Source organism: Anarhichas minor, unplaced genomic scaffold, assembly GCF_050575085.1.
Source record: "Anarhichas minor isolate MPS153535 unplaced genomic scaffold, ASM5057508v1 ptg000017l, whole genome shotgun sequence".
Taxonomy (NCBI): domain Eukaryota; kingdom Metazoa; phylum Chordata; class Actinopteri; order Perciformes; family Anarhichadidae; genus Anarhichas; species Anarhichas minor.
In genome coordinates, this window is record NW_027466463.1 from 6681629 (window position 1) to 6697500 (window position 15872).

General features: G+C 45.0%; 1 protein-coding gene across 2 annotated transcripts in view; it reads right to left on the reverse strand.

The window, feature by feature from the left end:
* Nucleotides 1-406: 406 nt before the first annotated feature.
* Nucleotides 407-15872, reverse strand: part of arhgap22b (Rho GTPase activating protein 22b) — a 25385-nt gene continuing 9919 nt past the window's right edge. The window contains exons 3-11 of one of the 2 annotated variants that reach the window (XM_076092949.1): nucleotides 13662-13749; nucleotides 13618-13620; nucleotides 5387-5506; nucleotides 2796-3003; nucleotides 2562-2694; nucleotides 2398-2471; nucleotides 2210-2331; nucleotides 981-2007; nucleotides 407-719 (exon numbers count right to left, since the gene is read on the reverse strand). In XM_076092949.1, coding sequence (XP_075949064.1) covers nucleotides 497-719; nucleotides 981-2007; nucleotides 2210-2331; nucleotides 2398-2471; nucleotides 2562-2694; nucleotides 2796-3003; nucleotides 5387-5506; nucleotides 13618-13620; nucleotides 13662-13749 — 1998 coding nt within the window. In that variant the 3' untranslated portion in view covers nucleotides 407-496. Of the gene's footprint in view, nucleotides 720-980; nucleotides 2008-2209; nucleotides 2332-2397; nucleotides 2472-2561; nucleotides 2695-2795; nucleotides 3004-5386; nucleotides 5516-13617; nucleotides 13621-13661; nucleotides 13750-15872 lie in introns of both variants that reach the window. The other variant, XM_076092947.1, reaches the window with a different exon arrangement.

The following is a 15872-nucleotide window of genomic DNA, read 5'->3' on the forward strand; positions in this document are numbered from 1 at the left end:
CACCGTCTCTCGTGAGTCATACAGTGGGACATACACTCATGTAGTGTCCTTGTGCAGAAGTCAGTGCTCTCCGGTCTAGAGAATTTTCTGAATTTACCGGCCGCATACAGGCACCTGAAGCCTTCACAAGACAAACCCTGGACTCACCAAGGAGCGTAACCACAAGAGCCGTCGTCTTCTCTTCACGGTCCATTTCAAGCATGCGTGAGAAACTCAAAAAAAAAACACCCGGGTGCTCAATGGAGATGATTCTGACAAGGACCACGCAGTCCATTGCAATTTGATATTTGAGCCCTCATCTTCGTCATCTACGAGTTCCCTTTGAGTTTGTCCTGAATGTACACAAATTTGGCGGGGTTCCTTTTGTTTTCTCGTTTTTAATTTTTCTTTGAGAGGAACGCCCTGATACAACGAGGAGGAAGTGAGCCCTTGAAAGACACCCCCCTCCTCCCTAAAATACAAACCCTGACAGTTTTGGCCACAAACGGACGGCGCATCAAATATCACTAGTCCTCGTGCCCAGGGCCAGATCTCCCAGTGTGGAGAAGAAATCCTCCATCTCCTTCTCCAGGAGCCGGTTGCGGTTTTCCGCATCCTCCCGCGCCCGCTCCGAGTTCCGTAGTTTGATCTCCAGCATGCGTTGCTTCTTCCTTTCCTGCTCCATCTCTTGTTCCAAGCGCTCCATCTGCGCACACAGAGCAGCGCTGGACTCCTCCAGCCTGAGGAGACGCAGCGCGGCACAGACAGAGAGCAGAGGTCATTGACGGTCACCTTTACTGTTGGGCTACACGACAAAATGTGTTAAATTTAAAGCGGCACCACGTATGTTTGTTTTTTTTGGCACATAGAAATGACATCTTAAATAATAATCACCTCTATTTGCAGCTAACCATTGAGGTATTTTTGATTATGTTTGATTGAAATTGTTTTAGGAAGCTTACAGGATTGAAAAAATGAAAAAAAGGAACCCCCAGACTTACTTTTGGATCCTGGTCTCGTATGTAGTCTTCTGCTTCCTCAACTCGTCCTTCAGTCCCTCCACCAGGCTGCTCAGTGTTACTGTCCCGTCTCCGTCCTCCGACGTGACAATGGACGGCACCCCGGCCGCCACCGCCGCCGCCGCCGCATTTCCATTCTCGCTGCAGGCCGCGCTGCTGCTGCACAGCTCCATGGCCTCGCAGCTGTCCTGCTCAGAGCTCGGGTCTGTCGTGGCCCCTCCGTCCCGTCCCCTGTCAACCTCCCTCTGGCTCTCCATCCACTCCCCTTTCCCCCCGCTTTCGCCCCCTGCTCCGCAGTTCTGGTTGGCCGAGGGCTCGCTCCCCGAGTCGGGGACGGAGATCTCGCAGGAGGAAGTGGACCACGGTGTGCTGGCGACGCTTGGGACGCTCCCCATGCTCGAGGAGGAGGTGACGTTGTCGTAGGTGGACAGTCTCTGTGAGGAGCCCGTGGAGTCGCGGTCACGGGCGGACCGCTCGCCTGACGACGTGCGCCGGTGTCCCCTCAAAGAGGACAGGCCGTTCATGAGCCAGTTACCTCCACCTCCTCCCCCACCAGAAGATACACTAGCAACATCTGCCACAGAGCTGCCGCCGCCGCCGCCGCTGCTGCTGCTGCTTGGCTTGCCCGAGGAGCTTTTGAAAGAGTATTTCCAGGAGGGTATGGTCTTGGCTTGTTTGCTCGGGCTGACCACAGTCTCTCCTTTCCCCGATGGAGACCCCAGCTTTGGTCCAGGGTTAAGGTTCGGGGTCTGGGTGGGAGTGAGGGCTGCACACAGTTTGGCATCCAGAGATGAGGCACTGCTGTGCAGCTCTTGGTCGGGGTTGGACACCGGGCAGCTCTGGAGGTCTTCCTCCGAGATCCAGGCTCCCAGGCTGCGATGCTGGAGCTGATGCCCCTGGACGGGGAGCTCTGATTGGGGAACGTCGGATCCCTCCTGGTCCCTCCCTGAGTACAAACGGTTGTGTTCCCTAATAAGGATTGTCATCAGGTGCTGGACCAGGGAGGTGCCTATGGATCACAGTCAGACAGGATATAGTACAGCGTTATTATTTCTGTTTTCATCCCGCACATACAGCTAGCTAAAGATATATTTGCTAATACTACAAGGTGTAGTGTGATGTCAAAGTAGCATTGTGGTGTGGAGTACACTTTCAGGGTTAGTTTGCAGAGACTTTAACCATTATTTCAGTCAGTGAACGTCGCCCATTACCTTCCATGATGGTGACAGGGTCCTCCATCTTGGGTCGGAGGATATTTGGTCCAAATACTGTGGCGAGGTTCTGGACGCTCATTTTGTTCTCAATGCAGTGGGACTGGACCTCATCGAGGAATCTGAGCAGATAGATATAAGTCAAAAGTTCTTAGAAACTCGATGACACCACGAGATAAAATACTTACTTGCATATGTACGTGAGGAGATTGTAGTTGGGGAGAGGTAGAGTGTTGACCTGCCTCTCCAGCTCCTGGACCCCCTGATGAGAGATAAAACAGCTGTTAGACACACACACACACACACACACACACACACACACACACACACACACATTGTCTATCGCACATACCTCCTCCTCATCTTTGGCCAAAAGCTGTGCACAGCTCAGGAAGTCTTCATATTTGGAGAAGGGAATGACTGGTTCAGGCAGCTCTCGCAGGTACAACTTCAGCAAGGATGCCACCGTGTGGACGTCTGTATTACTGCAGGCGAGTACAGAGAGAAATTTGTCAACGTGCATGGTCTATGATTATCTTCTCAAAAAAATAGCCGGTGCGCTCTTGTAACGCTCCGCTCTGTCTACCTGTCGAACAGAGGCTTGTCGCCGCAGTCGAAGGCCTCCTGCAGCTCTTTCACCAGGTTGGCCTGTCCCGGCATCCGAAAGAGGCCCTCCTCGTCCAAACCCCTCTCCCTGATGAAGTCCACGCACTGCTCCACCAGCAAGGGGGCCAGCCGGGGGCCAAACTTCTTCTCATACTGCACGGTGTCCTCCAAACGCTGACCGAATATCCCTATGGACAGATGGAGGACACACCACATTGGCACTTCAGCTCCATCAGATTCATGCATCCACTGATGGCACTGGGTTATATCGGGCTGGTATGAAGTCTGGAGCGACTGGTTATTTTAAAGACGCAGGCCCATTGTAGCTATATGTATACAATGTGATGTAATAGGAACACGTGAGCCAATGTGTCCACGTGAAATGATATTGTTGAGACATGGAAGCCAAATGCACCTTGAAGAACCCAATAATAGCAAGGAGTGCAACCAAATTTTAACTTGAATATTGAATGTAACGGTGTGTTAGAAAGCTGGAACAATTGGCCCTACTGTACTGCACGCTGTTGCCCGTTTTACATTACACTAACATCAACACTATATTTAATGCTTTAGACTGTAGATATGGAGACCTTTGCATGATGCATGTCTTGGGGTAGAGACTCTCTAACCGTCAGTGGGTGAGGAGAGTGCACCATGAAAACCTGTGACTGAATCAGCATACTTTTATTCCTCATGTTAAGCATGTTGCCCCCCCAAAATTAAAAATAAATAAATAAACCTCTATTTAGTAATCTCTCAACTATACAAACGTAAACAAAAGTAATAATAAAAATAGCATTAAAAGTACTGGAAAATGACCGCTTAGCTAAATGGTGGCACCGCTTAATAGCTAAACGTGTTTGATTGGCTAATGAAATTGTTACCTGTTGATTGGCTGCAGCGGTCGCAGCTGTCGGTCAGCTCGCTGTAATCGTAGTGATTCACCGAACAGGAGCTGCACGGCAGCAGAGCGCGTTTCTCGTACATCCCAAACCCACACTTGACCAAGTTCAGCCATTCCGGTTCAGGCATTTCACCCCACCGGCGGATTAATCCCGCATTTACAAACTCCTGCGCGGCGGTAACGAGCAACGGTTTAGAAAAGCGGCGGCAGGCTGACGGGTGGTCGGGTCAGCGCGCCGGTGTCCGCGGTGCTGCGGTTTAACGACGGGCCTGCGAGTTGGCGACACATCTATTCTGGACCGAGAACCGAGAGACGGACACACCTACCGTCTAAATATGAGAGGGAGGCTGTAAATATTACCGGTGTGAGGAGGGCCTATACCGAGCGAGCAGGGGTGTAGCTATAGGATTTAGACCCCCCCCCCCTTTCTACGACAGCTGGATTTTGTGTGTTTTTTTTAAAGCAAATTTAAAATAAGTAGCATATAATAATACTGTAAGTATTTACAAAATGTAAGCTGCAACAACCAAATTGAAGAAGCTAACAGACACACATCCCTGAAAAAAGATTTTCATTTAAAGTTGACATGCACCTATACTAGCACCCATTACTGATATTTAATATATCTATATATGTATATATAATATTTAAATATATATATATATATATATAATATATATATATATATATTTTAAATTTTATATTTTAATATATATATATATATATATATATATATATATATATATATATAAACAGTTTTGCAGCATTAGAAAAAGGTTAAAAAAAAGTTTTATTGTGCAGCGGAGGCCTAATACCAAATTGTTTTGTAACTGCTAATTTCAAGTAAAACTACCTAATATTTTTAGTCTACACCTTCTCTAATATAAGATATACAGTTTTTTTCTGTGTTCTGTAATTGTCAGACAGTACTTTGGTCTAGCAAAACTTGAAATTAGCATAATTCAATACATTTATTGGTCAAAACTAATGATGAAATACAAATCCTCATTGATTGAAGCTCTAGTAGTTGGCACCGTGTTCCCTCTCTGCCAACAGAGCTCAAACCTTAAAAATGAAGTGTCAAATGAGACCAGTGATGTTAAACATCACCGGTGTGTTATTCCACATTTATCCCCCTATTAATATACCTCTCCTTTTGTAACGTAACACCATGCTGTTCAGCTGCTCCTTAAGTCCCCGTTCACACCCAGACAGACAGGCCTGCTTATATTTCTGGCCTCCCGTCAAGTACATCAGTTAGACAGCCAGACAGAGCACAGACAGGGTGAGAATTAACCACAGGCTCCCTGTTGCATGGGGGGGGGGGGGACACACACCAGAACCTGCTGTCTTTGCAGCCTCGTGTTGCGCGATCGCTGGAGCCTACACGGGTAGAAGGGAAATGAAAACTCCCTGTCTTAGGATGGCACTTCTTCCAATGATTATTGGCTATATAAAACATTTGAATAAGTAATATTCTGATCTTTCTGTAGCTGGAATTTGGTATGTGTTGTTAATTTAGGCTTCCCGCAACCCACATGTTGCATCAGAACAGCCTTGAGTTTTAATTGTTGCCCATTCCCATGAGGTCAAGCGGCCTCAAGGATGAAGATCTTTCTCCATGCTGATTGTGTTTCTCGCGTTTCAGTTCAAAGGTTCGGCTTTACCTCCTCCGAAAGGCGCCCAGATGACCCGCCGTATGGCCTTGACCCAGTCATCCATGTCCGTCTGGGAATTTGCCATCAGCAGGAAGGACTCATGGCTGATCGGTGCCCGGTCCTTCTCTCCTGTTCCACCTGGAGGAAGGACACAAACACGAGAGGTGAGCACCCAAGAGATTTATCATAGAACCAACCCAGTATGTTGAATAGTGTAGTTTTTATATCATGTTTCAACAGCTTGAACCATTTCCCAAATTCCCTAGTTCCTAATTTTTCTTTACTACAGACGCTTTAATGTCAATCACATATACTGGTTACCTTTCTTTCAGTAACCTTATTGGATGTCGGTGTATTTGCGGCACATCAGGTATTATTTACAGGAAAAGAATCATAAAATACTCTCAGTACGGCATTGTAAAACTCTGGTGTGTATGTTTTAACATACCGTACTAACTAGTCCCTCAGGTTTCAGCTTTTAAACAAAACAAAACCAAAAAATGGGGTTGACTTCAAATCTTAACCCAATGTGCTGTAACGGTTTCCCACCACTAGATGGCACAACTGTCCTGTTATGCACTCTGCACTCTGTGTTTCTCCTCTCACCCTCTCTTCCTATGATTGCACCATTTCATTTCAGGCATTCAGCCGGTGATCCGGAGCAGATTTTCGTGAGTGCAGAAGTTGAACTAAATTATTTTGACCTCATAAACATCAGTGAGGCGGCGCCTCAACACATGAAACAAAAACGGTGTGAAACATGACCGGCTGCTACATACAAACTACATTAACACCAGAGGCCGCACGTATATATCTTATCTTGACCCCACCGCCTTCGTCTCCAGCCACACTTTGAAATAACCCGGAGAATGTGTCATCTGTTTCCCGTTTGTCCGAGCCATTAGTGTTGCATGGTGTTGTTGTCACAGTCATTAAGCTGTGAGGAGGGAATCCAAATACAAACAGCGGTGCCGTAAAGCTAAGTGCCATTGTCACCCAGCTTCGCAAACTCACACTGTCCTGATGAACAACAGGATGAACCGTCTTCAGATGGAAATAGTCAACTGAGGATTTGGCATTATTTTACATTTTGCCTTGATTAATGTGTGTGCGTGTGTGTGTGTGTGTGTGTGTGTGTGTACACATGTGCACAATATCCTCTAAATTAATTTGCCCTGAAGAAAAGAGGCCAATCAAAAGGGTGATTGTAGATACAGAGAGGACGCTCAGACATTAAGGAGCCTTTGCATATCAAATACTTCCACTTCAATGAATCAGGCGCTGATAAGACACACACACACACACACACATGCAGAGCCACTTGAAATCAATCCCAACATAGCCGACAGACACCAATAAGTATTGGAACATCCAAGTCTGGGTGGATGAGGAGTACAAAGAATCCATTTGGAGCCAATTGAGATAACACTGACTGCAGGCACACCTCAAACTGAGTATTCCTCTCACAGTCTCAGGATCCTATTAGATTTCCACGGGGCGATCATCAGACAGACGGTGACATTTGTGCCACAGAGAAGGTAGACTGTCTGCAGCATGTGTGCCTTTTTGAGTGTCTGACATTTAAGAACTGAAGACGTCATAGCTTCCGTTGGTAAATGTCAGACTGCGTCGCGGACGCTGTTGAGTGGGAGATGAGGACAAGGAGAGACGAACAGGAAATAGAACAGGTAACTCTTATTGTGCTGAAATCCTTTCTGGTGTCATGGTGCGAGCTGGTTCAACTGTCAAGATGGAGAGAGAGAGAGAGAGAGAGAGAGAGAGAGAGAGAGATAGAGTCCTTTACTGAGCATGAGAAGAGAGTCAGGTGATGTAATGCACCTTTGAATACGTTAGATTGTCAATCGTCTCACGAGGTCAGACATTTTCCTCTTACGCACTGTGCAGTGAGCCGAGAAGCATTTCTTTTTATACTACCTTTTGAACTAGTGAGCTTTAGTAGAACTGTTGTTTTTTTATTTACCTCTGGAGGAGCCAGGCTGGCTGCAAAGTCACATGCTAGAGACGTGTTTTATCCCCTTCACAGTTTAGCATTTAGCTGCTTTATAAAAACAACCAAACAGTAACCACTGCTCTTCAGCCTTTGGTGTCGTTTATGTCCCTCAGGTCACACCCCCCGCTGTGAATCGCTTGGGGATTAACTATATACGACCTCCGTGCTGCTTATTATTGGTATTTTGTATGAGAGAGAGAGAAACAATAAGAAATGGTATGAAATCACAAAAAACCAAAGAGAGATGCTTTTCATATCTGACCTCTTGTTTTACTGCTGTGTTTACAAGCTCCCACCTCAACATACTGTATCTACTGCAACGTGTGACACAAAGTACAGCAATCATGCAGCTACAGTAGCTGCTAATAAAAGTAATTATAAGCCGCTTGGGTACATCATATCAGAATATGAAAACCTCCTGAGTAATACTTCACTTTGCATTTTGCATAAGTATAGGTGGGCTACCGCAAAACTTTACACGTAAAGATTTTTTTGTGCAATAATCTCGACAAATGATTTTTCTTGCAAAAAAAACGAAGCATTAACTATAGGAGCCATTACCTTTTACTGCCACGCACAACAACAAACACAAGCCATAGAAGATGAGGTTGTATATCAGGTGCTTGCATCAATCTCAGAGCTACTCACGCGCTGCAGCTTCAGCCTCTACAGCGCTTGTAAAAAAAAAATCTCCAGCATCCGTTTCCTGTTACCTTGGAGACGTTGTTTCTTCAGTCTGTCCGGCTTGCAGCACACCGGCCCCATGTCTGAGTGAGCGGAGCAGGCTGGAGCTGGAGCTGGAGCTGGAGCTGGAGCTGGAGCTGGCCTACAGCTGCAGCATGGAGCGGCTTCTCCGTCACCACTATGCCCGTTTGGAAGCAATTCAGTACGCAGGTAGCACTGACGGCCAGAACCTGCCAGTGAGTCATGCTCGATGCCAGCTGGAAACCAACGAGTCCCACTTCTTGCCCTTCACTCATTTATTCTGTCCATTCATTCACTCTTTTCTTCCTGTTTTCTCTCATTCAGCAGTGTGGGCAGCAGGTCCGTTCCCTCAGCCCCCCTGGGGAGAAGCAAATCCCCGAGGAGGAATGTAACAAGGATCTTCTCTCTCTGTGTCCTTCTCTCTCTCTCTTTTTCTCCCCCCCCCCCCCCCCCCCCCCCCCCGAGTGTGTGTGTGTGTGTGGCAGGGAGATGGGCTGTCCTCCAATCTTTGCCAAACAAACTTGTACGCACACACACACACACACACACAGAGGGGAAACAGACAATGCCAATCAATCTCTGTGCGATACAGGCAGTGCAGACTTTGCTTTCTTAACACTTGTTGCAGACACACACACACACACACACACTGGTCTGTAGACATGGAATATTGTGTGAAAAAAAATCTGTTTTTTCCACTTTCTATCACTGATTGTCATAACCCCAAAGTGAGCAAGTGCTCCGTCTCTTTCTTCAAAATGCCACGAGAGCGATATAGAGTACAAGCATGGCGTTGATGCGTGCTTCCATAAAAGTTTCATTTCAACAGTTTTCTACCAAAATACAAGATGTACAAAATACTCTCCAGGCTCCATAGCTTCATCTAAACTAATGAACAGGCATACTTTCTAAATATGAACCAAACTGAGGCAGGATCAGCCAGAGGTCGTGTTAGGTTCTTGTTGAATAATCTACAGTGACAATATACTGTAGACCTAGTTTATTCTTAGCAAATATTGTGGCCACCATACCTGAACAGACAAAGAACATACGGCATGTTCCATCTTTAAAAAATGTATCAATTCAAAGTTCAAGAAAAACATGACAGTCCTGCATCCTCAAGTTGGAGGATGGAGGTGGAGGCTCTACACAGAACAGCAATCTCACACAATATGACCTTTAATACATTTTGAGAAATATTAAGCATTTCTTTAGTTAGTTATCTGCATTCCTCTTCACACTGTAAATGCCAAGAATACTATTGTGTCCGAGATGTGGAATTATTTGGTTTGGCACTGCAAAAGAAATCTTGAGACATGTGGTCTAATCAACCAGGAGAAACTAGTTTATTCACGTATAGTTACAGAAACATAGAGCAGAAAGTATGTAAGAGTCTTTGCCCCCCCAAGAATAACTATTCACCATCTTAATAGTTAATTCCTCCTCTGCTCAGAACATCAACACCTGAGAACCTGTCTGCTCTGAGCACATCCAGACATCTTTTCCTAACCGTAGCTACTGTGTGACCTACGTTTTTTCTGTGTCGGCCCTTTTACAGACAGAGGATAAGGAAAGCACCTGGCCCCCGACAGTGTGTCACCCTCCTGTCTGAAAGTCTGTGCTGACCGGAACACTGATCTTCAATAGATCACTGAAGCTGTGTGAAGTCCCCTCCTGCTTCAAACACTCCACTATCATACCGGTCCCCAAGAAACCCTCCATCAAAGCATCAGATGACCACATGCCTGTTGCCCTCATATAGGTGGTGATGAAATCCTTCGTGCGACTGATGTTGGCCCACCTGAAGGACATCAGAGGACCACCTGCTGGCCGCCCTTCAGTTAGCCTACCAGGCAAACAGGTCAGTGGATGATGCAGTAGATGATAGTATAGTATGTCAAAAAAAAGGTCGTAAAAAGTCATAGTATAGTATGTCCAAGAGTCATAGTATAGTATGTTGACAAAAGTAAATAAAAGTCATGGTATAGTATGTAAAACAAAAATCATAAAAGCAATTGTATAGTATGTATACCATTCTTGCCTATATATTTAAAAAACATTAAAGATCCCACTTCTCAGTATGTTTGTATTTTATTCACTTAATGCTGTGTGTGGTTGTATATTCTGTTTTTGATGTACACATTTACACACATATCTTGTATATTTCATTGCATTTTCTTGTTTTTGTTATTTACTTGTATTAACACTACATATTCTGATTCATATTGTAGCATTATGTATACGATTTGTATTTCACATTTATTTACATGTCACATATGCCTTTAGTTATTTTTTCATATTTCTTTATGCTTATGTATAAGAGCAACTGTAATGTACCAATTTCCTCTGGTGATCAATAAAGTGTTTCTGATTATGTTGTCAAAAAGTTAATAAAAAAAGTATAGAATAGCAAGAAGTAATGTAAAGTAAAGTACGTGGAAAATAGTCCTAAAAAAGCCATATTACAGTTTGTCATTGTATAGTATGTAGAGAAAGTCACAAAGTATTGAATGGTATGTCGAAAAAACTATAAGAGTCAAAGTATAGTCTGTCGAAAAAATCCATAAAAAAGTCATAGTATGGCGAATAAAGTCATAGTACCTCAAAAACAAAGTCATAGTATAGTGTGTTGAATAAAGTGATGAATACTGTTGAATATGTCATAGTATGTCACAAAAAGTAATCATATAGCATGTCGGAAAAAGTCATAACTAAGTCACAGTATAGTATGTAGAAAAATGTCATAGTATAGTTTGTCGGAAACATTCATAAAAAAGTCATGAATAAGTCATAGTATAGTAATATACTTACTTACTATGGTAATATGGTATGTAAAAAAAGAAAAAGAAAGTCATAGTATAGTATTTTGAAAAAAATCATAGGATAGTATGTTGAAAAAAGTAATAATAAAGTCAAGTATAGCATATCGAAAAAAGTCTTAGTATGTCATTAAAGTCATAGTATAGTATGTCGATAAAGTCATAAAAAGTCATATTGTCGTATGACAAAAAAGCAACTCATCCTGAATTTATTTCAGCCTTCCCTTAAAATGAATACACTTAAACCCTTTGGATTTGCTTCTAGCCTGCGTCTTTGTCTAAACATAAATGAGTCCTTATTCAAAATAACAGACCTCGAGGGAGAAGTATCGAAAAGTCCTGAAACAGCCGTTTTATCTTTAAACAATGCAGAATACATGCAGACACGCCTTAAACCTTTCTAGTAGAGCAATTTGTTTCTCAGACCTTCTTGCAAGAAATGACAATTTCACCTAAAATGATGCTCGACAGCATTATTAACAAAAAGAACCAAAGTGTCTTGCCCACGAACATATGGAGCCGGGGATCAAATTACAAAACCCGAGAAATCCCGTCTTCATTAAACCATGAAGAGTTCAGGACTCAAGGACTCATCAAGAATGACAATTAAGAGTCACTCTTCTCTTCTTCTTCCTCCTCATTGATGGCTGAGACATCTCTGTCCTTGCCAACAGTAAAGACTCACTCTGGCCTTTCCTTTCCCTCTGGGGAGAGAATAGAAGCACATGAGAGCGGAAGGTGTAAAAGAGCACCGGTGCTTGTTGAGCTTGTTGCTGATTAGTGTTGGCTGAGAGTTTCCAATAAGCTGCTGCCGCTCTGTTTGAAGCTGTGCTGTTCAGTAAAAAATTGGCTGCGGATGTGAGGAAAAAGCTGCAAGACATGACTGGACACCATAATGACTGTTTAAAAAAATAGGGAGGAAGCACCATCCTCCGTGAAGCGGTGCTTTTAACACAATGTGAAGCCCAAAGTCTTATTCATTTCGTACAACAAGGGTGGGTAAAGCCTCCATCACGGTAAGCCGATTACATCGTGGAGAAAGAGCAGAGGAACTCATGTGCTTCTCCCCGAGGAGCCTGCAAATCTAATATGGTGTGAGCAGAAAGGCGGAGTCAGCATCATGTTGTCATGCATGGAGAGAGAGCCGCCATTTAAAACCCTAAAGTCTTCATCAGGTTACAATGAAATGCATTAAATAAGTCTTTAACCCTTCGACCTGCCTCCTTATCTTCATATACCTGTCTCTGTGCATCTTTTCCCCCACCGGACTACTTTCCTCTCCGGCTGATTGCATTTGTATCTGCCCCTCCCTTCCCTTCCCCTCCCTTCCCTTCCCTTCCCTCCCACCTTGTCTCTCAGCGTCTGCCGGCCCCTTCCGTAGAAACTCACTGGGGGTTCTCACCGCTCTGCTATGTTGACTGGCCATAAACAGAACACACAGAGACTCACCACTCGGTCGGCCATTCTAAACACAGGCGGGAGACCTCCGAGCAAACACTCCCGTAATGACAGAGTGATATACAGAGAGCCAACCGAGCTCAGCTGCTGTCTTGCAGTTTCAATTGCAGGACTTGATTTTGAGATTAAACGTTTAGTTCTTTGGCTGTTGAACAGAGGTGTCATAGTACAAAAAGCCCCTTAAAGGCTTCCACCCAGCTCTCTGCTATATCCCTTAACAACACTTCAAAACACATCTACGCACAGACACAACAAAGTGCTGTATTGATTGAGTAGAAAGTACGAGGTCAATCTAATCAGACTGTTCAGCCGCAGGCAAAGCCTCAGTGTGTTAGCTGTGAGTGCACCACGGGAAGCTGGACGGCTCACCAGCAGTCCTGAGATCTGCAGGCACGGAGCAGCTCGGGATGATGGAGCGGCTGCTTTATTTCCTCTTTATTTTATGGCACTACTCGCAGGAATTTTCTTTCACAGCTAGAAATGTGATACTTGTACTTGACCTGTCACCAGCTCTAAGGTCACGCAGCGTAAGATTGACCAGCACACACTCTAATCCTTGGCTAACAGTGCTCTCTGCTGTCTGAATGCAGAATAGCAACTGTCTGTTTAAAACGGATTTCTTTAATAACATAGCACAGACAAAAGAACACACAATATATCGTTTAGTTTCTCAATGTTTGCTTCAGTTTTATCTTAGCTTTGATGTGTTTTTGGACACTTTCAATAAGTAAATATCTGTATGGTGTTGTTGTGGTGTGTCTCACTTAAAAGGCACATTATTTCCCCACATTCTATACCAGCTATAGGGTTCCTCCACATAGATGCACTCCTACTGTCTCTGGACCAAACGTGATGTCACCCATGCCGTGTCCATTATCAGGCCCACACCCAGGAACATTTCTCAACTTCTACTTCAGGAATGGGATTGGCCTGAAACCACGTGACCGCAGATATGTAAGTGTATGTATATGACTGGCTTTCTTTCTTTTACTTACTAAAGTAAAACTAACTGAACTAATGAACCTAAACTGCTGCTAACTTAAAATGCTGTCGTTTTCGTGTAAAGTGCCGTATGATGACGATGTTGGATTTGACTTACATTTGACCTATTTATGACCAACACTGCCATATTGATATTTCAAAAGAAAGTTATCAAGTTTACAACGTGCCAAGAGTGTTCATATTACACCAACTAGAGTAGCATAAACGTTATAGTGAACGATTTATAGATGTGGAGTAACTGGGACCAGCTGGTGGAGGAGGAGGCATGGGAGCAGCTGGGGGATCTCACCTGGTACAATTTCAAAAAGGTGTCTTCCTGGTTCGTCCGGATTAGCTGTGAGTTCGTTGACCTGGCATCCCTGCAGAGGTATACAGCCCTGAAACAGAGAGCGGGAGAGAGAGAGAGAGAGATTAAGAAGATTTCTTAGCATCCAGTGAGTTTGTACGTTCATTGTATCTGAAACAAATTTTATGAGTGAATCTGTGACTGATAGGTCGAAGCTCCAGATCTCCATGCAGCGCTGTAACACATATAGACACGTTCGTAGGACTGTCCCATACCTTCTGCTCTCTTCTTCTTCATTTCTCTCCTCCCCCCTTCCTTACGTCCGTCCTTCCTATCCCTCCACTCTTAACCCCTCTCACATTTTAAGCAGCTACTCCTGTGATTGAACAGGGACCCACACAGATTATCAGAATACATTATCCAGATCAATACCCATTTAGCCCTGAGAACTGAGGCCAAGTGAGCTGTGAAGGGATGCCAGCGTCTGTGGGTCTGCCCCGTTAAATCTGCAGGCTGGCATCCTCCATCAAACGGGGAGGGGAGTCTTCCGAAGCGCCTCAACCGGAGGGCCGGGCTGTCGCCAACATTAGTCGCCATGGCAACAAATGGAAGGGGTGGGAGTTGTAGATGGATGGAGCACAGGGGCAGGGCAGGAACCAGGGTAGGGGGGGGGGGGGGGAGCTCCCAAGGGTGCTATGTGCTCGGAATAACAGGAGGAGCTGGCCGGGGATGAAAGAATAAGGAGGCAACACGTCAGCCGAGAACACAAATCACACAGTGAAGCAGTGCAAGCTGAAGACGTGGGATGGATGGCATACTTTGTCCTTTTATACGTCTCAGCCTGGTGACAGAGGGACTTTGATGGAGAGCTCACGTTTTGTTGCAATCAATATGAACCTGCGCCTGCATGACTGAGCCTTTAACAAGCCCCCCAAACAGATGTGGACACGCCCGCTTTAACCTGGTTTGCGCATAAGTGCCAATCAGCATCCCGGACCAGAACTCCGGCCCGGAAACCCCAGAAGACTCGTTCTCGCTTTTGGCAACGTCCTCCGCCTAGTGCCAAAGCACACAAGTATGACGGCGCTGCTATTGATTGGTACCATGTGCCGTCAGTAGAGACTCATAAACAACTCAGGCTCCCCAACACATGCCGTGAAGCTTTCTTTCAGGCTTTCAACAGCTGTCTCCTCACAAACCTGAGCCGACGCTGGCTCCCAGTCAAAGCAGTAGCAGTAAACTACTGACAAAACCCGACCACACCAGACTCAGATCCCAAGAGACAGCTTACTGCAATGATAACACTTTTAAATGAATCAAGTTTTCCAAAAAATACACAGTTCAGTACATCAGCAATGAATTCTGATGGAAATTACCTAAAATCTGAAGTCTAAATCTAAGGGACAGAGTTGGAAATGTGCTTTGATCCGTTAATAAACTCTCCTCTGGTATACAGGAAGTGATGTGCTTTGTGTGTCTGGCCCTACCCGCCCTGTTTGATTGACAGGTGGCCTTTACATCAATCATCACACTAACATGCATTCAGCAGTAACGATGGAAGCAAAACAACACGTCTCACCACTCTGAAACATACAGCTTCTTCATCTTTAATGAAGAGACTCATTTTGTATTCAGAGTACTAACGATCCACCAGCAGCCATGTGTTCGTCTGTTGTCCAAAATAGAAATCGATTGTCCGATAAGTGAAGTCCATTTGTTCTGCAGTGGATTCATCCCCACATGATGAAAAGGAAAAGAAACCCTCTATAGATCCTGCATCAGTATTGCTCCACCTTCGACCAATTATCACATCTTTTCATCTCGGTAGGGGGGTGGGGGGGGGGGGGGGGGGGGGGGGCTTGTTCTGTTGCAGCAATTTGCCGACATAACCCCCTCCCTCCTCACCATTAAACCGCCCCCCCCCCCCCCCCCCCCCCCCACCACCACTCCACTCGGTCTCGCATTGTCTATCGATTAGAAGATGAGAGGGAGAAAAAAGGCCAAAGTGACACTTCCTCACACATCCTGCTCTCTGATGGGGGTGGATCTGTGTGTGTGTATGCACATATGTGCATTCTTCTGAGTGTATATGTGTGTGTGTGTGTGTGCATTCAACCATGTGTGTGATTTGAATCCACTGAGAGTTGCAAATCAATATAAGCTGGATGGGTATTGGCAAGCTCTGATTAAAGACAGTCTGTCACAGCCTTCACT